The 24,153-nt window shown below is 44.7% G+C and overlaps 1 protein-coding gene across 7 annotated transcripts in view; it reads right to left on the reverse strand.

The window, feature by feature from the left end:
• Window positions 1–24,153, reverse strand: part of LOC139376988 (ribosome-binding protein 1-like) — a 53,233-nt gene that overhangs the window by 19,485 nt on the left and 9,595 nt on the right. For 2 of the 7 annotated variants that reach the window (XM_071120032.1, XM_071120030.1), the window contains exons 5-25: window positions 21,367–21,518; window positions 20,739–20,861; window positions 20,253–20,405; window positions 19,901–20,019; window positions 19,005–19,158; window positions 8,906–9,023; window positions 8,408–8,589; window positions 7,999–8,033; window positions 7,822–7,909; window positions 6,995–7,032; window positions 6,759–6,870; window positions 6,387–6,424; window positions 4,985–5,075; window positions 4,734–4,774; window positions 4,389–4,524; window positions 3,875–3,964; window positions 3,510–3,602; window positions 3,310–3,381; window positions 2,887–2,958; window positions 2,327–2,410; window positions 2,090–2,182 (exon numbers count right to left, since the gene is read on the reverse strand). In XM_071120032.1, the coding sequence (XP_070976133.1) occupies window positions 2,090–2,182; window positions 2,327–2,410; window positions 2,887–2,958; window positions 3,310–3,381; window positions 3,510–3,602; window positions 3,875–3,964; window positions 4,389–4,524; window positions 4,734–4,774; window positions 4,985–5,075; window positions 6,387–6,424; window positions 6,759–6,870; window positions 6,995–7,032; window positions 7,822–7,909; window positions 7,999–8,033; window positions 8,408–8,589; window positions 8,906–9,023; window positions 19,005–19,158; window positions 19,901–20,019; window positions 20,253–20,405; window positions 20,739–20,861; window positions 21,367–21,518 (2,084 nt within the window). Of the gene's footprint in view, window positions 1–2,089; window positions 2,183–2,326; window positions 2,411–2,886; window positions 2,959–3,309; window positions 3,382–3,509; window positions 3,603–3,874; window positions 3,965–4,388; window positions 4,525–4,733; window positions 4,775–4,984; window positions 5,076–6,386; window positions 6,425–6,758; window positions 6,871–6,994; window positions 7,033–7,821; window positions 7,957–7,998; window positions 8,034–8,407; window positions 8,590–8,905; window positions 9,024–19,004; window positions 19,159–19,900; window positions 20,020–20,252; window positions 20,406–20,738; window positions 20,862–21,366; window positions 21,519–24,153 lie in introns of all 7 variants that reach the window. The other 5 variants (XM_071120031.1, XM_071120028.1, XM_071120033.1 and 2 more) reach the window with 4 other exon arrangements.

Below are 24,153 nucleotides of genomic sequence, written 5' to 3' on the forward strand. Positions count from 1 at the left end.
GGTCAGGTGATGGTGGAGGTCAGGTGATGGTGGAGGTCAGGTGATGGTGGAGGTCAAGTGATGGTGGAGGTCAGGTGATGGTGGAGGTCAGGTGATGGTGGAGGTCAGGTGATGGTGGAGGTCAGGTGATGGTGGAGGTCAGGTGATGGTGGAGGTCAAGTGATGGTGGAGGTCAGGTGATGGTGGAGGTCAAGTCATCCTGATGCAGCACTCAAATCACTCTCCTTCATGGATAAAGCCATTTAACAGGACTTGGTTTTTAACCAAATAGGGCTATCTTCTGTATACCACCCCTACCTTATTCACAACAACTGATTGCCTCAAATGCATTGACATTAACAACTAGGCACACCTGTTAATTGAAATGCATTCCAGGTGACTACCTCATGAAGCTGGTTGAGAGAATGCCAAGAGTGTGCAAAGCTGTCAAGGCAACGGGTGGCTACTTAGAAGAATCTCAAATACATTTTGATTTGTTGAACACTTTTTTGGTTACTATATGATTCCATATGTGTCATTTCATAGTTTTGATGTCTTCACTACTTTTCTACAATGTAGAAAATAGTAAAAAATAAAGAAAAACCCTGGAATGAGTAGGTGTTCTAGAACCCTGGAATGAGTAGGTGTTCTAGAACCCTGGAATGAGTAGGTGTGTCCAAACATTCGACTGGTTCTGTAAACAAAACAAAAATCAAACACACAGCCTTGTATAGCTCTGTAGCTCCTCTAACAGCCGGTTCCTGCTGCTGGAGTGAAACATGTTTTTATAAGCCAAGCGCGCAACAAAACAGATTTTATGGCCACAATTTTTTTAAAGGTTTGTTTTCTATTGCTACTATTTGTATTGTTCAACTCCTGATTGAAGCGCATCCTCCTCCATTCACCTATTTTAATGGATAGGCAATACAGTAGGCAGGCTCTCAGCGCATCACCCACCAATCTAAGCTGGAGACGGTGTGCATTTTGAAATCATATACTTAATTGTTGGAAACCTGGGAGATTTTTTTTTTTTTTTTTACTTCATATGATGAGAAATGTCTCACCTTTTGCTTCAAAGTCAAAAAAATCACACCATAGAAACGTGGAGGCAATTATTTGTATTTTATAAAGACACATAAGCCGTTGAAACCAGGATTTTTCTCCTCTTCTACTGTTTTTCAGAATTAAAATTCTGATTCTCATTCGTTGTCCAGAAGACAAAAAGGCACCATCCGGGTCATATTAACTAGTTAACTAGTCCAGTTAAGAACAAATTCTTATTTTCAATGACGGCCTAGGAACAGTGGATTAACTGGTCTAGGAACAGTGGGTTAACTGGCCTAGGAACAGTGGGTTAACTGGCCTAGGAACAGTGGGTTAACTGGTCTAGGAACAGTGGGTTAACTGGTCTAGGAACAGTGGGTTAACTGGCCTAGGAACAGTGGGTTAACTGGCCTAGGAACAGTGGGTTAACTGTCTGTTCAGGGGCAGAACGACAGATTTGTATCTTGTCAGCTCGGGGATTTGAACTTGCAACCTTCCGGTTACTAGTCCAACGCTCTAACCACTAGGCTACCCTGCCGCCCAGCCTAGTTGTTGCATCTTTAGATTCCCCCGCCATGTTTTTTAACAGAGATGTTTAAAAAAAAAAAAATCTCCGTCACATGAAGCCGCTAACATCATTAGTTTTTTTCCCGAACAGTATTTTCCCACAAATGTCCTTTTCTTTGGCTGCTTCATTACAGTAGTTGTTATAGTAATATAGCCTTTTAGCTGTGTGGACAATAGGCTTGTTCACATTCACATTTCAATTCATCTCTTAATAAACATTTTAAAAGCCCATTCTGTGTATGCATGCATAATCATTTCTATTGGTCACATCATTTTTACAATTTGGAACAAAATGGAACCGTTTGCTAACTGGTTGATGTGGGTCGGAAAGCCGGCAACAGAATCGACTGAAACCTTCATTCATTTCATAAACCTTCCTAACTAGACTGTTCTGATGACTATATTATTGTGGTAGCGACCAGTTTTCAGGACCCTCCAGCAGAGCAGACCGGCAGTAAAAAGGACGCCCCATGACCTATAACCTCCGATGCATCCTGACCTCTGGCTCCGATTGTCCGTTCTGTGCCCCGGCCTCAGGGACCGCCTTCTGGCTCTGAGCGTGCTCCGTCGCCTCACTCAGCTGACCTCTGACCTGGAACAGGAAGCTCCAGGGGTTAGGGACAAGAAGGAGAGAACTGGGATACACAAACTGATACGCACACTAAGTTGACCTCCACTGGCGACCCGCTGATGTTCCGGTCAGGACCACAGGAAACAGGTGCACACTCACACTTACCGTAGCCAGCTCTTCCCTGTGCGTCTGGGCCTGCGTCTGGGCCGACTCCAGCTGGCTCTGAGACTCTGACAGCAGCTTCTTCAACTGGAGAACAGACACACAGAACAGACAGACTCCGTAATGTATTACATTCTATGGTCACTCACTATCAGCCATGCGATTTAGTGAGACGGAACACAAAACAGCCTTGTCATATCAGATTATGTTTTTCCAAGTCAGTGTACCGGTGACTGTTTCTACTATATGAATGTTGATGTGTATAACTAGTGTACCCATCTATGGTCTATTTAATAATAATACGTTTGGTGGGTGCCTGTATGTGTCCTCTTTCACACACACACACAGGAAAATTTGTTATTTTGCATATCCCAACACCCTGAGCGACACCATCGGAGAGTGGGGTTAGGGTCTGCCATCATCAACGGTGACCATGGAGCAATTAGGGTTAAGTGCCTTGCTCAAGTTCACGTCGACATCATTTCCACCTGGTCGGCTCGGGGATTTGGACAAGCTCTAACTGTTAGGCTGCCTGCCGGGCCGTAACGAATGTAGATGTGTACCTGTGCCATTTCCTCCTCCGTCTCAGACTGTTTCTCCAACTGGGCTTCCAGAAGCATCACCTGCTCCTTCAGCTGCAGAGAGAGGGAAAGAGTGAGGAGTCCATTACTAAAACAGCAGTCACACCAGACCTGATAATTAAACATCCAGACAGTCACTATACCAGACCTGATAATTAAACATCCAGACAGTCACTACACCAGACCTGATAATTAAACATCCAGACAGTCACTACACCAGACCTGATAATTAAACATCCAGACAGTCACTACACCAGACCTGATAATTAAACATCCAGACAGTCACTACACCAGACCTGATAATTAAACATCCAGACAGTCACTACACCAGACCTGATATTAAAACATATCACACGAAGCATTATGATAAACCCCTTCAGGTGAACATTAATTAATTTATTAAACCTGTTCTATGCTTTGGTTTCCTGTCTTCAAGCTCTCTGCAGTCTCCTCCAGAGTATGCACTTGTTCCAGGGCCTAGTGTGAGTAGAGAGAGTGTGGTTTAGAACAGGGCCACAAACGGAGACAATTCTACAGCCATGCCCAATGATTACAGAAGAGAGGAGATATAAAAAAATGTACAAATTTAAACACTGCTAATTCACCTTCTTCAACTGGTCCTCAGAGTCGGCCATCTTGGACTTCCACACCAGCTCCTCCCCCTCAACACTCTTCTGAAGGTTCGTCAGCATTCCTTCCTGTGGTTGGAGAAAGATCCATGACATGGAGACCACAACTCGCTCTCACACACTTGTGTTTTTATGCAAGGAGGTGGTTTTGTTTCACATCTTTATCGATGCAGGCGTTGGGGGATAAATTCAGCACATCTATTTCCCATCCACACCTCGGTCTCTCTCAAACACGCTATTGTCTTTATTTGTAAAAAGGCTGTAGGCCAAATTTCTAGTTTATTTAGAGACGCGGGTGACTATAGACCAATTGGGCATGTTGTATCAGTGTAAGTCCTTACGGTTTCAGCCAGGACTGTCCTGTACTGGTCACACTGTGCCTGCAGTGTCCCGTGGCTGTCCTCTGCCTCCTTCAGTTTCTCCAACAGCTCCTGGAATCAAAACGGGGCGGCAGGGTAGCCTAGTGGTTAGAGCGTTGGACTAGTAACCGGAAGGTTGCGAGTTCAAACCCCCGAGCTGACAAGGTACAAATCTGTCGTTCTGCCCCTGAACAGGCAGTTAACCCACTGTTCCCAGGCCGTCATTGAAAATAAGAATTTGTTCTTAACTGACTTGCCTGGTTAAATAAAGGTAAAATAAATAAATAAAAAAAAAACACCACAGACAGAACCAACAAGAAAGTCATTGGACTTTTGATTAGAAATGTTATATTTGTCTTCGGTGCTCTGGTTTACAGGTAAAGGGTAAAAACCAGACACTACACAGACTGCATTATACATTGTTAACATACTACATAACCATGACTTCTGTCAGACCAGACTAATCAATAAATCATTTATTATGGCTCAGTCTTACCGGCAGCTCTGTGCTCGGCTGGGACTCTTGGCTCTGCTGGACCTGAGCGAGGATCTCCTGTACCTTCTGTGATTGGTCCCTGGCTTCCCTTAGCTCCTCTCGTAGTGATTTCATCATAGCTTCTCTCTCTGCCAGACTAATGAAGAACCAAGGGGACAGAAACAGTTTAGTTTCCTTTTTCTTTGAAAGAGCCAGAATCCCATATTGCTTCATTTGTATTGTTTCACTGTAAAGTGTATAGCCATTTGGAAGAGACTTTGAATCCAGTTTGATTTTGATTATCCATAAAGGGAAAGAAATGTCAAAATAATAAGTGGGTTTGGTGATGAGCAACGTTCCACGTACCTGGTTTGTAGCGCGGCCAGTTCTGCTGTGTTGTGCGACTGCTGAAACAACAAAACAGATCCTTCACTGATACAGATCACGTTGCTAGACAAGCAAGGAAACTATAGCCTGGTCACCAGATCTGTTTGTGCCGTCTTGCCAAAATCCTAATGGTCATTGTCATACCGAACGCCAATAGGAGTTGGCTATACAGCACAAACAGGCCTGGGACCAGGCTAAGGTGACTGTAGGAGAGGAAAGGGGGAACGTACAGTGGTGCTGCTCTGGGCCTGTTCAGATTGTTCTTCGAGTTGAAGCCCTTCCTCTTCTAGTGTTACTTCCTGGCTCTCACTCTTCTCCAGACTGGATGGAAGAGCACATGGTTAACCAGCGTTAGACAATGGAGTGTTTTACTGTAATACAGCTGTATGGAATTGATAGTTTTTTTGTAGAGTTGTGCACAAGACATAGGACTAGAACTACTATAACTGACAGTCCTATTCGAGTCACTGTTCTGTCCCCTGGTAAATGTATTACTGTGGAACAAGCCAATGTTCCGTCCCCTGGTAAATCTATTTCCCTGGAACCAGCCAATGTTCTGTCCCTGGTAAATCTATTTCCCTGGAACAAGCCAATGTTCTGTCCCCTGGTAAATCTATTTCCCTGGAACAAGCCAATGTTCTGTCCCCTGGTAAATCTATTTCCCTGGAACAAGCCAATGTTCTGTCCCCTGGTAAATCTATTTCCCTGGAACAAGCCAATGTTCTGTCCCCTGGTAAATCTATTTCCCTGGAACAAGCCAATGTTCTGTCCCCTGGTAAATCTATTTCCCTGGAACAAGTCAATGTTCTGTCCCCTGGTAAATCTATTTCCCTGGAACAAGTCAATGTTCTGTCCCCTGGTAAATCTATTTCCCTGGAACAAGCCAATGTTCTGTCCCCTGGTAAATCTATTTCCCTGGAACAAGTCAATGTTCTGTCCCCTGGTAAATCTATTTCCCTGGAACAAGTCAATGTTCTGTCCCCTGGTAAATCTATTTCCCTGGAACAAGCCAATGTTCTGTCCCCTGGTAAATCTATTTCCCTGGAACAAGTCAATGTTCTGTCCCCTGGTAAATCTATTTCCCTGGAACAAGCCAATGTTCTGTCCCCTGGTCAATGTTCTGTCCCCTGGTAAATCTATTTCCCTGGAACAAGCCAATGTTCTGTCCCCTGGTAAATCTATTTCCCTGGAACAAGCCAATGTTCTGTCCCCTGGTAAATCTATTTCCCTGGAACAAGCCAATGTTCTGTCCCCTGGTAAATCTATTTCCCTGGAACAAGCCAATGTTCTGTCCCCTGGTAAATCTATTTCCCTGGAACAAGCCAATGTTCTGTCCCCTGGTAAATCTATTTCCCTGGAACAAGCCAATGTTCTGTCCCTGGTAAATCTATTTCCCTGGAACAAGCCAATGTTCTGTCCCCTGGTAAATCTATTTCCCTGGAACAAGCCAATGTTCTGTCCCCTGGTAAATCTATTTCCCTGGAACAAGCCAATGTTCTGTCCCCTGGTCAATGTTCTGTCCCTGGTAAATCTATTTCCCTGGAACAAGCCAATGTTCTGTCCCCTGGTCAATGTTCTGTCCCTGGTAAATCTATTTCCCTGGAACACGCCATCAATAAAATGATAACATACCCATTGAGTAGCGGATCAGACTCTCCTGAGACATCAGCCTGGTAAAAAAAAAAAAGTTTCAATATTAAGATGACTTTATTGGTCTGCTTTATCCCAAACCCTCTGGGGGAAAAAACACACGTTGGAGCAGGGGACTGCCACACTGTGCGCCATGGAGCACTTGTGGTGGGAAGGTAAAGTGCCTTGCTCAAGGGCATAACGGCAGGCAAAGGCATCTAGGATTTGATATAAGCAACCCTTTGGTTGCCAGATATATATATTTTTTGCAGACTCACTTCTCTAACCACTAGGCTATATGTCAACCCAAGTTAACCACGAGAACATGTCAATATTCATAATGGAAAAACGGTCGTGTAAATATAGAAATGGTACCGATTTTAGCGCAAAACTTTGGGGCGCTACGGGAGAGTTTAGTAGTTGTTCCATCTCTTCTTTAAGCCGTTTCAGTTCTTCCTGAAGGGACACCACCAGGCATCTGTCCTCACTAAAATAAAATAAAAAGGAGATAGACATGAGAATGTTCCGGTACGTAATAGCAGAATTAAACAAAGCTGGTGACTGAATCAAACGGAGGATTTAAAACAGGTAGAGGGGGGACCTAGACGTACCTGTTAGGTGCCTGCTCGGTCTCAGCTGTAGTGACCTCCTGTCGCGACAGAGTGAGAAGATCATAAGAAAGACAAAATCTATAGTTTTCTCAATACCCTTCTTCGGAAACAAGAGGGCTCTTTCCAATGGATACAATTCTGCCTAGACATGTCTAAATAAATACATGTAAATATTCTAAACAGCTAGTGACTCAATAGAGAAATAACCGATTCAGCTAGTGACTCAATAGAGAAATAACCGATTCAGCTAGTGACTCAATAGAGAAATAACCGATTCAGCTAGGTGACTCAATAGAGAAATATCCGATTCAGCTAGTGACTCAATAGAGAAATAACCGATTCAGCTAGTGACTCAATAGGGAAATAACCGATTCAGCTAGTGACTCAATAGAGAAATAACCGATTCAGCTAGTGACTCAATAGGGAAATAACCGATTCAGCTAGTGACTCAATAGGGAAATAACCGATTCAGCTAGTGACTCAATAGGGAAATAACCGATTCTGCTAGTGACTCAATAGAGAAATAACCGATTCAGCTAGTGACTCAATAGAGAAATAACCGATTCAGCTAGTGACTCAATAGAGAAATAACCGATTCAGCTAGGTGACTCAATAGAGAAATAACCGATTCAGCTAGTGACTCAATAGAGAAATAACCGATTCAGCTAGGTGACTCAATAGAGAAATATCCGATTCAGCTAGTGACTCAATAGAGAAATAACCGATTCCGCTAGTGACTCAATAGAGAAATAACCGATTCCGTTCAAGGCCATCCCACTAGCACAGTGACAACAGAACAGAGATGGTCTGAGAGTTGAGATACTTACGGCAGTCACAGCTACCTCCTGTTTCATTTCTTTGAGCTGCTTCAGCTCCTCTTGGAGTGACGCCAGCTGAACGTCTCGGTCTTGAAGACTGGAAGAGAAATGATTGGTGTTGTTGAGAAAAGACCAACTCCACATCTATATAGAGAGAGAATTATGGAGGGACAGATCAGAAAGTACCTGATCTTTAGCCGTTCCAACTCAGTGGAGTTATCCTACAACACATAAACAAACATAAATTCAGAAATCTTTAGCAGTGGATCAAGAAGAACAGTGGATAACATGGTTTCCACCTCCACGCCATCTCGGGACAAGATAATGCTTACTAGCCCCAGAGAGGTTTGGAAACAGACACTCCACACTTGTGATTACTTCCTGCAAATACTTTGAATGAATTTGCCACTCTCTCATTGACGGTGCTCTGAGTCTTCATCGTGGATGTTTACAGGAAGTAAATTCATGTTGAGTCTATGGGTTTTAAAACTCTCTGGCACTACTAAGGACTGGCTCGCGCAGTGTGCAAGTGCTGGTTGGGAGCAGTCTAGGCTCCTACCTAAACAATATCATAATATCTAATCTGATAACTCACCTCCAAGTCCTCATTCTCGTCTCTGTTCTGGCTGGCCTCGAGAAGTACATTAATGGATCCCACCTGGTCCTCCAGCTGTGCCTTCTCCAGCTCAGTCTGCTCCAGCTGGGCTGTGAGGGCCTCCAGCTGGGCCCCACGTTCCTTCAGATCATCCTCTACACTGCCCAGATGGACCTGGAGATCTGGAGGGACAGCAGACAGCGCTACAAACGATCAACATTGTTTTTAATCAATAGTCAAAAAAGACCTTATTTCACCTGCAATTTTAAAGAACAAAATAAATGTAGGTTAAGATCGTCAGTGAAAAATAACGTGACTATAGGTGCTCTGATTTGTTTCCGTTGGTCAGCTTATTAAATCATTCAAATACATTAAGGTCGAACTTGAGGTAAGTTTCAGCACGAGTTTACATGGACTTCAATGGAGCACTTCCGTTTCATGTCCCGTTAGTCCACTGGAATTTGAAGAAACGTGGCTGAAACGTGAACAATACTTTACCTGAAAGGGTGGTAGCATCCTGCTGGGCTTTCTCCAGGGTCCTCTGAGAACTCCTCAGCTCCTCACTGACCTCCTCCAGCCTCCTCTGCAGCTCCTGTTCACTCTCAGCATGACTGGCCTGATCGACATAGATAGTATTCTGTAATACCCTGAGCACGCTGTCACACTGCAGATAGTATTCTGTGATACTTCAGTGACAACGTGCTCAGGGTAAGTTATGACATCCATCCATCTTATGGCATTTAGCTGAACATTTTATCCAAAGCAACTTAGTCACGCGTGAATACATTTTTACACAAGGGTGGTCCCATTGGGAATTGAATCAATGACCCTTGGCGTTGCCGATCTGTACCGATTGGGCCTCTACTTATTATGGTCTCGCTACTGTATCTGCATGGCCTGGCTGATTATGGACGGAGGGTGCACACCTTACTCAGCACCAGAGGGCAGCAGAGGATAAATACAATATCTCTACTACATTGTCCAGCTACAGAGTTAATAGGAACTATAAAAAACTGACGAGCAAAAGAGAGCGAGCGCAAAACAGACGGATAAGGATACAGGCATGGTGTAAAGGGTATGGAGTGTATAAGTTCACTGATAGGCCCTTTAATTACATAACATTCTGATGATAAACTTCCGGGCTGGTACAAGAAGAGATCATAGTTAAAATGATTAACATCCTGATGATAAACTTCAGGGCTGGTACAATAAGAGATCAGAGTCAAAATGATTAACATTCTGATGATAAACTTCAGGGCTGGTACAAGAAGAGATCAGAGTTAAAATGATTAAACATTAAGTATTGACCGTCAAGTAAAAGACTCCACACATTACGATAAACAGCATTCCACTAGGATGTAGCTAATGTACCCATGATAAACAGCATTCCATTAGGATGTAGCTAATGTACCCACGATAAACAGCATTCCACTAGGATGTAGCTAATGTACCCATGATAAACAGCATTCCACTAGGATGTAGCTAATGTACCCATGATAAACAGCATTCCACTAGGATGTAGCTAATGTACCCATGATAAACAGCATTCCATTAGGATGTAGCTAATGTACCCACGATAAACAGCATTCCACTAGGATGTAGCTAATGTACTAAACACAGCTGGGTTGGATGGATCCCACGATAAACAGCATTCCACTAGGATGTAGCTAATGTACCCATGATAAACAGCATTCCATTAGGATGTAGCTAATGTACCCACGATAAACAGCATTCCACTAGGATGTAGCTAATGTACCCATGATAAACAGCATTCCATTAGGATGTAGCTAATGTACCCATGATAAACAGCATTCCATTAGGATGTAGCTAATGTACCCACGATAAACAGCATTCCATTAGGATGTAGCTAATGTACTAAACACAGCTGGGTTGGATGGATCCCATGATAAACAGCATTCCATTAGGATGTAGCTAATGTACCCATGATAAACAGCATTCCACTAGGATGTAGCTAATGTACCCATGATAAACAGCATTCCACTAGGATGTAGCTAATGTACCCATGATAAACAGCATTCCACTAGGATGCAGCTAATGTACCCACGATAAACAGCATTCCACTAGGATGTAGCTAATGTACCCACGATAAACAGCATTCCATTAGGATGTAGCTAATGTACCCATGATAAACAGCATTCCACTAGGATGTAGCTAATGTACCCATGATAAACAGCATTCCATTAGGATGTAGCTAATGTACCCATGATAAACAGCATTCCATTAGGATGTAGCTAATGTACTAAACACAGCTGGATTGGATGGATCCCATGATAAACAGCATTCCATTAGGATGTAGCTAATGTACCCACGATAAACAGCATTCCACTAGGATGTAGCTAATGTACCCATGATAAACAGCATTCCACTAGGATGTAGCTAATGTACCCATGATAAACAGCATTCCACTAGGATGTAGCTAATGTACCCATGATAAACAGCATTCCATTAGGATGTAGCTAATGTACCCACGATAAACAGCATTCCACTAGGATGTAGCTAATGTACTAAACACAGCTGGGTTGGATGGATCCCACGATAAACAGCATTCCACTAGGATGTAGCTAATGTACCCATGATAAACAGCATTCCATTAGGATGTAGCTAATGTACCCACGATAAACAGCATTCCACTAGGATGTAGCTAATGTACTAAACACAGCTGGATTGGATGGATCCCATGATAAACAGCATTCCATTAGGATGTAGCTAATGTACCCACGATAAACAGCATTCCACTAGGATGTAGCTAATGTACCCATGATAAACAGCATTCCATTAGGATGTAGCTAATGTACTAAACACAGCTGGATTGGATGGATCCCATGATAAACAGCATTCCATTAGGATGTAGCTAATGTACCCACGATAAACAGCATTCCACTAGGATGTAGCTAATGTACCCATGATAAACAGCATTCCACTAGGATGTAGCTAATGTACCCATGATAAACAGCATTCCATTAGGATGTAGCTAATGTACCCATGATAAACAGCATTCCATTAGGATGTAGCTAATGTACTAAACACAGCTGGATTGGATGGATCCCATGATAAACAGCATTCCATTAGGATGTAGCTAATGTACCCACGATAAACAGCATTCCACTAGGATGTAGCTAATGTACCCATGATAAACAGCATTCCACTAGGATGTAGCTAATGTACCCATGATAAACAGCATTCCATTAGGATGTAGCTAATGTACCCATGATAAACAGCATTCCATTAGGATGTAGCTAATGTACCCACGATAAACAGCATTCCATTAGGATGTAGCTAATGTACTAAACACAGCTGGGTTGGATGGATCCCATGATAAACAGCATTCCATTAGGATGTAGCTAATGTACCCATGATAAACAGCATTCCACTAGGATGTAGCTAATGTACCCATGATAAACAGCATTCCACTAGGATGTAGCTAATGTACCCATGATAAACAGCATTCCACTAGGATGCAGCTAATGTACCCACGATAAACAGCATTCCACTAGGATGTAGCTAATGTACCCACGATAAACAGCATTCCATTAGGATGTAGCTAATGTACCCATGATAAACAGCATTCCACTAGGATGTAGCTAATGTACCCATGATAAACAGCATTCCATTAGGATGTAGCTAATGTACCCATGATAAACAGCATTCCATTAGGATGTAGCTAATGTACTAAACACAGCTGGATTGGATGGATCCCATGATAAACAGCATTCCATTAGGATGTAGCTAATGTACCCACGATAAACAGCATTCCACTAGGATGTAGCTAATGTACCCATGATAAACAGCATTCCACTAGGATGTAGCTAATGTACCCATGATAAACAGCATTCCACTAGGATGTAGCTAATGTACCCATGATAAACAGCATTCCACTAGGATGTAGCTAATGTACCCATGATAAACAGCATTCCACTAGGATGTAGCTAATGTACCCATGATAAACAGCATTCCATTAGGATGTAGCTAATGTACCCACGATAAACAGCATTCCACTAGGATGTAGCTAATGTACCCATGATAAACAGCATTCCACTAGGATGTAGCTAATGTACCCATGATAAACAGCATTCCATTAGGATGTAGCTAATGTACCCATGATAAACAGCATTCCACTAGGATGTAGCTAATGTACCCATGATAAACAGCATTCCACTAGGATGTAGCTAATGTACCCACGATAAACAGCATTCCATTAGGATGTAGCTAATGTACCCATGATAAACAGCATTCCACTAGGATGTAGCTAATGTACCCACGATAAACAGCATTCTATTAGGATGTAGCTAATGTACCCATGATAAACAGCATTCCATTAGGATGTAGCTAGCTAATGTACCCATGATAAACAGCATTCCATTAGGATGTAGCTAATGTACCCACGATAAACAGCATTCCATTAGGATGTAGCTAATGTACCCACGATAAACAGCATTCCACTAGGATGTAGCTAATGTACCCATGATAAACAGCATTCCATTAGGATGTAGCTAATGTACCCATGATAAACAGCATTCCACTAGGATGTAGCTAATGTACCCATGATAAACAGCATTCCACTAGGATGTAGCTAATGTACCCATGATAAACAGCATTCCACTAGGATGTAGCTAATGTACCCACGATAAACAGCATTCCACTAGGATGTAGCTAATGTACTAAACACAGCTGGGTTGGATGGATCCCATGATAAACATCATTCCATTAGGACAGGGGAGGGCAAACCTTTTGGCTTCAGGGCCACATCGGGGGGCTGCAGACCAATTGTTAAAATCAATATGCGGGGGACTCCAGAATGGCGCAGCGGTCTACAGACCCAGGTTCGATCCCAGGCTGTGTCACAGCTGGCGCACAATTGGCCCAGCGTCATCCGGGTTAGGAGAGGGTTTGGCAGGACGGGATTTCCTTGTTCCATTGCGCACTAGCAACTCCTGTTGCTGGCCGAGGGCAGTGACACAGCCTGGGGTCGCCAGGTGCACAGTGTTTCCTCTGACACATTGTTGCGGCTGGTTTCCGGGTTAAGCGGGCATTGTGTCAAGAAGCAGTGTGGCTTGGCTGGTTTCTGAGGACGCACAGCTCTCGACCTTCGCCTCTCCCGAGTCCATACTGGAGTTGCAGCGATGGGACAAGACTGTAACTACCAATTGGATACCACAAAATTGGGGAGAAAAAAATAAAATAAAAAAATGTATCGGGGGCCGGATTGAAGTGCCCAGCGGGCCGGATACAGCCCATGGGCTGTACTTTGCTTCCCCTTGCATTAGGATGTAGCTTATGTACTTAACACAGCTGGGTGTGCTAGCGTTTTAAACTGCTGGTCAGCAGCCTTAATAATAAGGGAGTCAATTTCACGCGATATATATTGAATAAAAAAAATTAAAAATCGTGAACGTGAAATAATGGATGTTGAAAATCAAAAAACAAATAATTGAAAGCGTTATGTTTAAAGGCTGACTTCTTACATTCTCCCAAACAATTGTGCAATTTTTTTCGTTTTTTTGGGTAACTTATTATTATTATTTTTTTTTTAACTTATTGTGTACATAATGTTGCTGCTACCGTCTCTTATGACCAAAAATAACTTCTGGACAACAGAACCACGATTACTCACCGCAGACTGGAAGAAACGTTTACCTTTAACGAGGCCGACGAGAAGGTTATCCTGCTTTCACTGAACAGGCTTAGATCCACGCCTTTTGAGTGAAGAAAAGACTCAGATCGGGCAGCCTTTGAGAATCCGTAGGCGAGCGAAGAAAATGCTCACCCAGAAGCGCGCTCCTAGTGGCCAGGGACCTTAATTTAAGGGGGGGATCCTAGACCACCTTTACTCCACACACTGGAGGCAAGTAACACTGAAGCAAGCAACACTGAAGCATGCACAAGAGCACCAGCTGTTCTGGATGACTGTGTGATCACGCTCTCCGTAGCCGATGTGAACAAAACCTTTAAAAACAGGTCAACATTCAAAGCCACTGGGTACACGGATTACCAGAATGTGTACTCCAAGCATGCGCAGACCAACTGTCAAGTATCTTCACTGACATTTCAACCTCTCCCTGACCGAGTCTAATACCTACATGTTTCAAACAGACTACCTTAGGCCCTGTATCCAAGAAAGCGTTGGTAACCTTCCTAAATGATTAGTGCCCCGTAGCACTCACATCGGTAGCCATTAAGTGCTTTGAAAGGCTGGTCATGGCTCACATCAACAGCATCCTCCCGGACAACCTAGACCCACTCCAATTCGCATACCACCATAACAGATCCACAGATGATGCAATCTCAAATCGCACTCCACACTGCCCTTTCTCACCTGGACAAAAGGAACACCTGTGTGAGAATGATGTTCATTGACTACAGCTCAGCGTTCAACACCATGGTGCCCACGAAGCTCATCACTAAGCTAAGACCTCTGGGACTAAACACCTCCCCCTACTGGATCCTGGACTTCATGACGGGCCATGCCAGGTGGTAAGAATAGTCTGCCACGCTGATCCTTAACACAGGGGCCACTCAGGGGGGTGTACTTAGTCTCCTCCTGTATTCCCTGTTCACCCACGACTGCGTGGCCAAACGTGACTCCAACACCATCAATACGTTTGCTGACAACAAGTGGTAGGCCTGATCACCGACAATGATGAGACAGCCTATAGGGAGGTGGTCAGAGAACTGGCAGTGTGGTGCCAGGAGAACAACCTCTCCCTCAATGTGAGAAAAACAAAGGAGCTGATCGTAGACTACAAGAAAAGGTGGGCCGAACAGGCCCCCGTTAACGTCGACATTTAGCATGGGTCCCCAGATCCTCAAAAGGTTCTACAGCTGCACCAGAGAGCATCCTGACCGGTTGTATCACCGCCTGGTATGGCAACTGCTCAGCCTCTGACCATAAGGCGCTACAGAGGGTAGTGCGTACGGCCCAGCACATCACTGGGGCCAAGCTTCCTGACATCCAGGACCTACAGTTGAAGTCAGAAGTTTACATACACCTTAGCCAAATACATTTAAACTCAGTTTTTCACAATTCCTGACATTTAATCCTAGTAAAAATCCCCTGTATTGGGTCAGTTAGGATCACCACTTTATTTTAAGAATGTGAAATGTCAGAATAATAGTAGAAATAATGATTTATTTCAGCTTTAATTTCTTTCATCACATTTCCAGTGGGTCAGAAGTTTACATACACTCAATTAGTATTTGATAGCATTGCCTTTAAATTGTTTAACTTGGGTCAAACATTGCTGGCAGCCTTCCACAAGCTTCCCACAATAAGTTGGGTGAATTTTGGCCCGTTCCTCCTGACAGAAGCGGCAGGGTAGCCTAGTGGTTAGAGCGTTGGACTAGTAACCGAAAGGTTGCAAGTTCGAATCCCCGAGCTGACAAATCTGTCGTTCTGCCCCTGAAGAGGCAGTTAACCCACTAGGCCGTCATTGAAAATAAGAATTTGTTCTTAAATGACTTGCCTAGTAAAATAAAGGTAAAATAAAATAAAAAAAATTGGTGTAACGGAGTCAGGTTTTATAGGCCTCCTTGCTTGCAACCGCTTTTTCAGTTCTGCCCACAAATGATATGATTGATATGATATGATTGAGGTCAGGGCTTTGTGATGGCCACTCCAATACCTTAACTATGTTGTCCTTAAGCCATTTTGCCACAACTTTGGAAGTATGCCAGTATTGTCCATTTGGATAACCTATTTGCAACCAAGCTTTGTCTTGAGATGTGGATATATTGAAGCAACAATGTTCCTGCCCTCATGATGCCATCTATTTTGTGAAGTGCACAAGTCCCTGCAGCAAAGCACCCCCACAATATGATGCGGCCATCCCCGTGCTTCACGGTTGGGGTGGTGTTCTTCGGCTTGCAAGCCTCCCCCTTTTTCCTCCAAACATAATGGTTATTATAGCCAAATAGTTATATTTTTGTTTCATCAGACGACAGGACTTTTCTCCAAAAAGTATGATCTTTGTCCCCATGTGCAGTTGCAAACCATAGTCTGGCTTTTTTATGGCAGTTTTGGAGCAGTGGCTTCTTCCTTGCTGAGCAGCCTTTCAGTTTATGTCGATACAGGACTCGTTTTACTGTGGATATAGATACCTTTGTACCGGTTTCCTCCAGCATCTTCACAAGGTCCTTTGCTGTTGTTCTGGGATTGATTTTCACTTTTACCACCAAAGTACGTTCATCTCTAGGAGACAGAACGCATCTCCTTCCTGAGCGGTATGACGGCTGCATGGTCCCATGGTGTTTATACTTGCGTAATATTATTTGTACAGATGAACGTGGTACCTTCAGGTGTTTGAAAATTGCTCCCAAGGATGAACCAGACTTGGAGGTCTACAATTTTTGTTCCTGAGGTCTTGGATGATTTCTTTTGATTTTCTCATGATGTCAAGCAGAGGCACTAAGTTTGAAGGTAAGCCTTGAAGTACATCCACAGGTACACCTCCAATTGACTCAAATTATGTAAATTAGCCTATCACGCACAGAACGAGCAGTATGGCTGGTGGCATTGTCATGCTGGAGGGTCGTGTCAGGATGAGCCTGCAGGAAGGGTACCACATGAGGGAGGAGGATGTCTTCCCTGAAACGCACAGCGTTGAGATTGAGCTATGACATTTTCTGGAATTTTCCAAGCTGTTTAACGGCACAGTCAACTTAGTGTATGTAAACTTCTGACCCACTGGAATTGTGATAGAGTGAATTATAAGTTAAATAATCTGCTGTAAACAAATTGTTGGAAAAATGACTTGTGTCATGCAAAGTAGATGTCCTAACCGACTTGCCAAAACTAAAGCTTGTTAACAAGAAATTTGCAGAGTGGTTGAAAAACAAGTTTTAATGACCCCAAACCTAAGTGTATGTAAACTTCCGACTTCAACTGTTTATACTAGGCGGTGCCAGAGGAAAGCCCATAAAATTGTCAGAGACTCCAGTCACCCAAGTTAGACTGTTTTCGCTAATGCACGGCAAGCGGTACCGGAGCGCCAAGTCTAAGACCAAAGGTCTCAACAGCGTCGACCCCACCCCCCCCCCCCCAAGCTATAAGACTGCTGAACAATAAAGAAAATCACCACGGGACAATTTACACCCCCCCCCCCCCCCCCTTTGTACACTGCTGCTACTCTGTTTGTACAGTCACTTCACCCCCACCTACATGTACAAATGACCTCAAAACCTGTACACCCCCACACTGACTCGGTACAGGTGCCCCCTGTACATATCCTCGTTATTGTGTTACTTTTTATTATAGCCTACTTGGTAAATATTTTTCTTATATATATATATATAGAGGGGTTTAGAGGGAGGCGAAGACAATGAGTCTCCATTGGTCCGCTAGTTTAGGAGTGACGGTTTGGCTTAAGCCAATCAATGATTTGATGTGTCACTGGCCCTGACCCTTCTAACTACGTAGGTAAACACATGAATTACCTTCAGTTACCTGTTGGTAACTGGTTCGCCATGTGGCGCGCAACGGTGACGTCAGACCGTCTACTTAAGTAGGCTATAGAAAGTTTTTTTTTTCTGTCTATCATGTTCATTGATTGGGTTAAGACGAACCGTCACTCCAAAACTAGCGGACCAATGGAGACTCATTGTCTACTCTTCCCTCTAAAGCCCGCCCTCCACGGAAAAACAAGGCCAAAACTCTCAATCGAAAGGACTGGTAGTGAAAGGTAAAGGTAATACATGCAGGCAAGAGCGTAGGCAAAATGTATTCAATAGGTTTGGTTTTTACATTCGTTTTCAAATGTTTTTTTAAAATAATTTGTCGTCAGAGTTTTGCTCTCACTTGAAAATGATTTGCTTAAAAAGACTTGGGGTTTTGCTTTTTGATGTCTTATTTTTTTGTTTACAATTCTCTACATTTTGCTTTCAATCGTTTGGTTTTTGATTTCACCAGTCCTCAAAAATATGTTTAGATTCTCAACTATATTTTTTTATGCTCACGATTATTTTTTTTTATTTTGAATTCAATACATATGGTGTGAAATTGACCCCATATAGTAACCGTAGCAGTAGCAGTAACCATAGTTGATTCCATATAGCAGACAGTCTGATGTACAGTATACATAGTTAGACTAGATGGCGGCCATTTTGCAGACAGCATATGCAGAATGGAGAACTGCCTTGCTTGGGCACGTAGCACACATTCCATCTGGTGCGGAGAGAGAAAAGCATTCCCTTACAGCCAGCAGCCAGCCCCATTATTGTGTGGTTGCATTCCAGTCCAACACACAGCTCTGTGATTACAAACCCATCTGAGATCCAGCCCCCATCACTGGCACTTTACAGGGGTGAAGGGGACCAATAGATATGGGTTTAGAGGGAGGAACCAGCCAATAGATAAAGGTTTAGAGACAGATACCTTTGATGACAATATGATGATAAAATGAGAGTGTGTGTGTGTGTGTGTGTGTGTGTGGGGGGGGGGGGGGGGGGGGAGGGGGCAGCCAGTAGGTAAGGCCAGGCAAGACTCTCAGCAAACTGGCAGCCTCCAGCCCACTCTCCAGATGTAGTCATCATTCTGACCGTGTGTGTGTGTGTGTGTGTGTGTGTGTGCGCGCTCCAGTCTTACCTGTAAGGAAGACAATTGTTTCTCTACAGAAGACACCTTAGCCTCCAGTCCAGTCCTGATGACCTCATCAGTCTGAAGGCTCACACTCTTCTCCCCCAGCTCCTTGGTCAGTTTGGCACAATCCTGTCTCAGCTTGGCCAGCTCTGCATTCTGTCTGAGGAGAGACATTTACATTTTGAGTCCTCTAGCAGATGCTCTTATCCAGATCAACTTACAGTTAAATGTATTCATCTAAAATATATCTAGAGGAAACAACCACACAGCTGTAGCAAGTACATTTTCCCTCAACGTAGTTATCACCAAAATCAATGATATTAGGAAAAGACAAGTGCGGGTATTGTTTTGTTTTTCACGCCGTGGGCTTCGCAGTAGAACCTCACGCCGCAGTAGAACAACCTCACGCCGCAGTAGAACAACCTCACGCCGCAGTAGAACAACCTCACGCCGCAGTAGAACAACCTCACGCCGCAGTAGAACAACCTCACGCCGCAGTAGAACCTCACGCCGCAGTAGAACCTCACGCCGCAGTAGAACCTCACGCCGCAGTAGAACCTCACGCCGCAGTAGAACCTCACGCCGCAGTAGAACCTCACGCCGCAGTAGAACCTCACGCCGCAGTAGAACAACCTCACGCCGCAGTAGAACAACCTCACGCCGCAGTAGAACAACCTCACGCCGCAGTAATCCTAGACCATAATGTATTTGATCTGCAGTTCCATTTGCACTCTCAAAACACCAGATTATAGTTTATTCTCAAAATGTTTTCTTCTTAGCGGAAAATACTAAAACGTTTAGGGGCTGGGACAAAGAACAGGAGGAGCCACCTATTTGCTGCCTGGCTGACGGCCTAGTTCAGGGGTTAGGGTTCAGGGGTTAGGGTAGAAGCAGAGACCTACTTGCTCTCTGCCTGGCTTGTGGCCTGGTTCAGGGCGTCTCTGAGAATAGAGTTCTCCTGCTGCAGACGAGCCAGCTGGGCCGTGGGACCAGACTCCAACTGCTCCTGAAGACTGAGGACCTGAGAGGGGATTTAACAATTTGACTTTTAAATGCTCTGGCAATCTTTGCATAATTCATTTAAATCCAATAAAGCACATTTAATTCAATTGAGAGAAAGTCAAAGGCCGACAGGGACAGAGGCCGACAGGGACAGAGGCCGACAGGGACAGAGGCCGACAGGGACAGAGGCCGACAGGGACAGACTGTCTTGGTCGGAGGCCTGTATTCTACTATTCTCATGTACATTAGTACCTTGGCGTTGAGTTTCTGTGTCTGGGCTACGTGGTCCTGGTAGGAGGCCTGCATACGAGCCTGGAGGGCGATCATCTCCTGCTCCCTGGATGAGAGCTGGGAACTCAGCCTGGTCTCCACACTGGCCACCTTGGACTTCTCAGCAGAGAGCTCCTATAGCGAGCAGAGAGCGACACACACACACACACACCACACCATCAGACAGCTCCTAGAGAGACAGGGAGCTCCTAGAGCGACCTAGAGAAAGACCGAGGTAAACAATGGTCCAACAGATTCATGTATGTAACACTATTGTATGTGGTTAATAAGTGGTCTTTGAGAGATATTCTCAACGTGTGTTTTACATTTGTGTACGTCTGTTACCCTGCTGAGTTCTCAGAATCTGTTCTTGGCTATTGTGGTGTCCTCTTGCTCAGTGTGTGTGTGTGTGTGTGTGTGTGTCGGTGTCGGTGTCGGTGTCGGTGTGTGTGTGTGTGTGTGTGTTACCCTGCTGAGTTCCCGGAGTCTGTTTTTGGCTGCAGAGGCATCCTCCTGCTGAGTAGCGAGTTGTTTCTGATTCTCCTCCAACTGTTTCTTCATCACAGCCACTGGGTCGCCCTTCTGAGTAGCCTGATTACCACACACACACCATAAACATCAGCATCTGTAGTGTGTCTGAGTCTGACCCCCCCCATGCATTTAAACAGTATTTTAGTCATTTAGCAGACGCTCTTATCCAGAGCGACTAACAGGAACAACTAGGGTTAAATGCCTTGCTCAAGGGTACAGACAGATTTTTAATCTAGTCAGCTCATGGATTCGAACCAGCAACCTTTTGGTTATTGTCCCAACGCTCTTAACTGTTAGGCTACCTGCCGCCGACAATGTGGGTCTGTCACCACCACTCACAGTGGTTTGTCCCGTCCCAAGCCACCCTCGCTCCAACCCCTTCGAATTACGTCTCCGAGTCCCAATCGGATTGTACCATGTGCCCTGACGAATTCCCTACCCGCCACGCCAAGCCTGACATTATTCAACCCCCCCCCCCCTTCAACCCCACAGTGGTATCTCCCATCCCATTCTGGGTAATATAATCACCCCTCAGTGGTATCTCCCACCCCACCCAAGGTCCTACCACGTGCCAGGTGTCTTGTCTGATGCCAGCCTTGTCAGAGAGGATCTCTAGGAGGCGCTGGGCCTCTCCCTGACTGAAGACCATACTGCTAACAGTAGAGACCAGGGCCTTGTAGGGCAGGAACAGGGGGGAATCCAAACCAGAGTCCAACACTACAGAGCAAGAGAGCGCAAAAGAGAGAGGGGGGGGGGGGGGGGGGGGGCGAGAAAAAGAGGGAGAAAGAGAAAAAAGGGGACAAATGTTCTTACAAGTCAGCTGCTATAGCTAAGGAGAGGGAAACATGATCACATACCATTACACCAATGAATACACACAGTACGTCATCAAACAACGAAGACAGACCTGACATAAAACACATCATTCCCCATTTCCCTCCTGGGAAAAGGTCTCACCAAGGTGTCCGTGGTAAGGTGAGGGGTGAAAGGTCATGTGGAATAATCCTACTGTCTTCGATAGGTCTGCCTTCGTTAAGAGCTTGGGTTCTCACACTGCCGGCAGACTAGAGCTGGGTTAGTAAAAGGTGAGGGAACTTCCTGCAGACTAAGTAACAGGTGAGGGAACTTCCTGCACTGCCTGCAGGCTAAGTAACAGGGGAGAGAACTTCCTGTAGACTAAGTAACAGGTGAGGGAACTTCCTGCACTGCCTGCAGGCTAAGTAACAGGCAAGGGAACTTCCTGCAGGCTAAGTAACAGGGGAGGGAACTTCCTGCACTTCCTGCAGATTAAGTAACAGGGGAGGGAACTTCATGCACTGCCTGCAGACTAAGTAACAGGGGAGGGAACTTCCTGCAGACTAAGTAACAGGGGAGGGAACTTCCTGCACTGCCTGCAGACTAAGTAACAGGGGAGGGAACTTCCTGCAGACTAAGTAACAGGGGAGGGAACTTCCTGCAGACTAAGTAACAGGGGAGGGAACTTCATGCACTTCCTGCAGGATAGATCTGCGTTAGGCAGTAGGCACAATTACTGTATAATCTTGTAATGACAATTATGGATGAAGATCGTCATTAAAATAAATGAACTGTCATAACTGTTTATAAAAAAGAAAAGCAGACTGAAGACGGGTCGGCCGTGCATTCAAGCAGTTGACCTGTTTCCGGGGTAACATGGACTCTTTACAACGTGATGAAACTGACTTTGTTGCTCCTTGCTGACACATGCAAGGTGTTGCAGCAAACAAGTCTTTGGTTACCTAGGCAATGCCTCCCTCCCGGCAACAGCACCGTATCCACTCAAGGATTATAAGTGTGACCTCTGCCATTTGTCTCATCAATAACCGTCATCCATAATTCCATTGCCTTCACAGCACTAGTGGGCAGCCCTAGGTATTTTATTCAGTTTGACTGATATTTTACAGAACTAAGTTGTCTCTGTGGAATGTTAAAGATAAAAGTCAGATGACTCAGATGCTACACTACAGGACTGTTTTGCTAGCACAGATTGGAATATGTTCCGGGAATCATCCAATGGCATTGAGGAACACACCACCTCATTAATGAAGCCGATGACTAAGTGCATCGATGACGTCGTCCCAACAGTGACTGTACGTACATATCCCAACCAGAAGCCATGGATTACAGTTAACATCCGCATCGAGCTAAAGACTAGAGATGCCGCTTTCAAGGAGCAGGAGACTAATTCGGACACTTCTAAGAAATCCTGCTATGCCCTCCGACGAACGATCAAACAAGCAAAGCATCAATACAGGATTAAGATTGAATCCTACTACACCGGCTCTGACGCTCATCGGATGTGACAGGGCTTGAAAACTATTACGGACTACAAAGGGAAACCCAGACGCAAGCTGCCCAGTGACGCGAGCCTACCAGGCGAGCTAAATGCCTTTTATGCTCACTTCGAGGCAAGCAACACTGAAGCATGCATGAGCGCACCAGCTGTTCTGGATGGCTGTGTGATAACGCTCTCGGTAGCCGATGTGAACAAAACATTTAAAAAACAGGTCAACATTCAAAGCCGCTGGGCCAGACAGATTACAAGGACGTGTACTCAAAGCATGCGCGGACCAACTGTCAAGTGTCTTCACTGACATTTTCAACCTCTTCCTGATCGAGTCCGTAATACCTACATGTGCCCAAGGAAGCGAAGGTAACCTGCCTAAATGATTACCACCCCATGGCACTCACGTCGGTAGCCATGAAGTGCTTGGAAAGGCTGGTCAGGGCTCACATCAACAGCATCCCGGACACCCTAGACCCACTCCAATTCGCATACCGCCCCAACAGATGACACAATCTCAATCGCACTGCTACCGCACGGCAAGCGGTACTGGAGCGCCAAGTCTAGGACCAAAAGGCTCCTCAACAGCTTCTACCCCCAAGCCATAAGACTGCTGAACAATTCATAAAAATCGCTACTGGACAATTTACATTGACCCTTCCCCCTCTTGTACACTTCTGCTACTCGCTGTTTGTTTGTTACCTATGCATAGTCACTTCGACCCCACCTACATGTACAGATTACCTCAACTAGCCTGTACTAGGCTAGGTGCACACTGCCTCGGTACCGGTGCCCCCTGTATAGAGCCTCGTTATTGTTATTCTTATTGTGTTACTTTTTATTATTACTTTTTATTTTAACCAACTTGGTAAATATTTTCTTCTTCTCTAACTGAACTGTTAAGGGCTTGTTAGTCAGCATTTCACTGTAAAGTCTACACTTGCTGTATTCGGCGCGTGTGGCAAATAAAGTTTGATTTGATCTGAAGGCTGTGGGTAAACTCCCAAACTCCCATGGCGGGGGTGGGAACTGGGCAGCTGTACCCCAGGC

Source organism: Oncorhynchus clarkii, chromosome 20, assembly GCF_045791955.1.
Source record: "Oncorhynchus clarkii lewisi isolate Uvic-CL-2024 chromosome 20, UVic_Ocla_1.0, whole genome shotgun sequence".
In the NCBI taxonomy this organism is placed as follows: domain Eukaryota; kingdom Metazoa; phylum Chordata; class Actinopteri; order Salmoniformes; family Salmonidae; genus Oncorhynchus; species Oncorhynchus clarkii.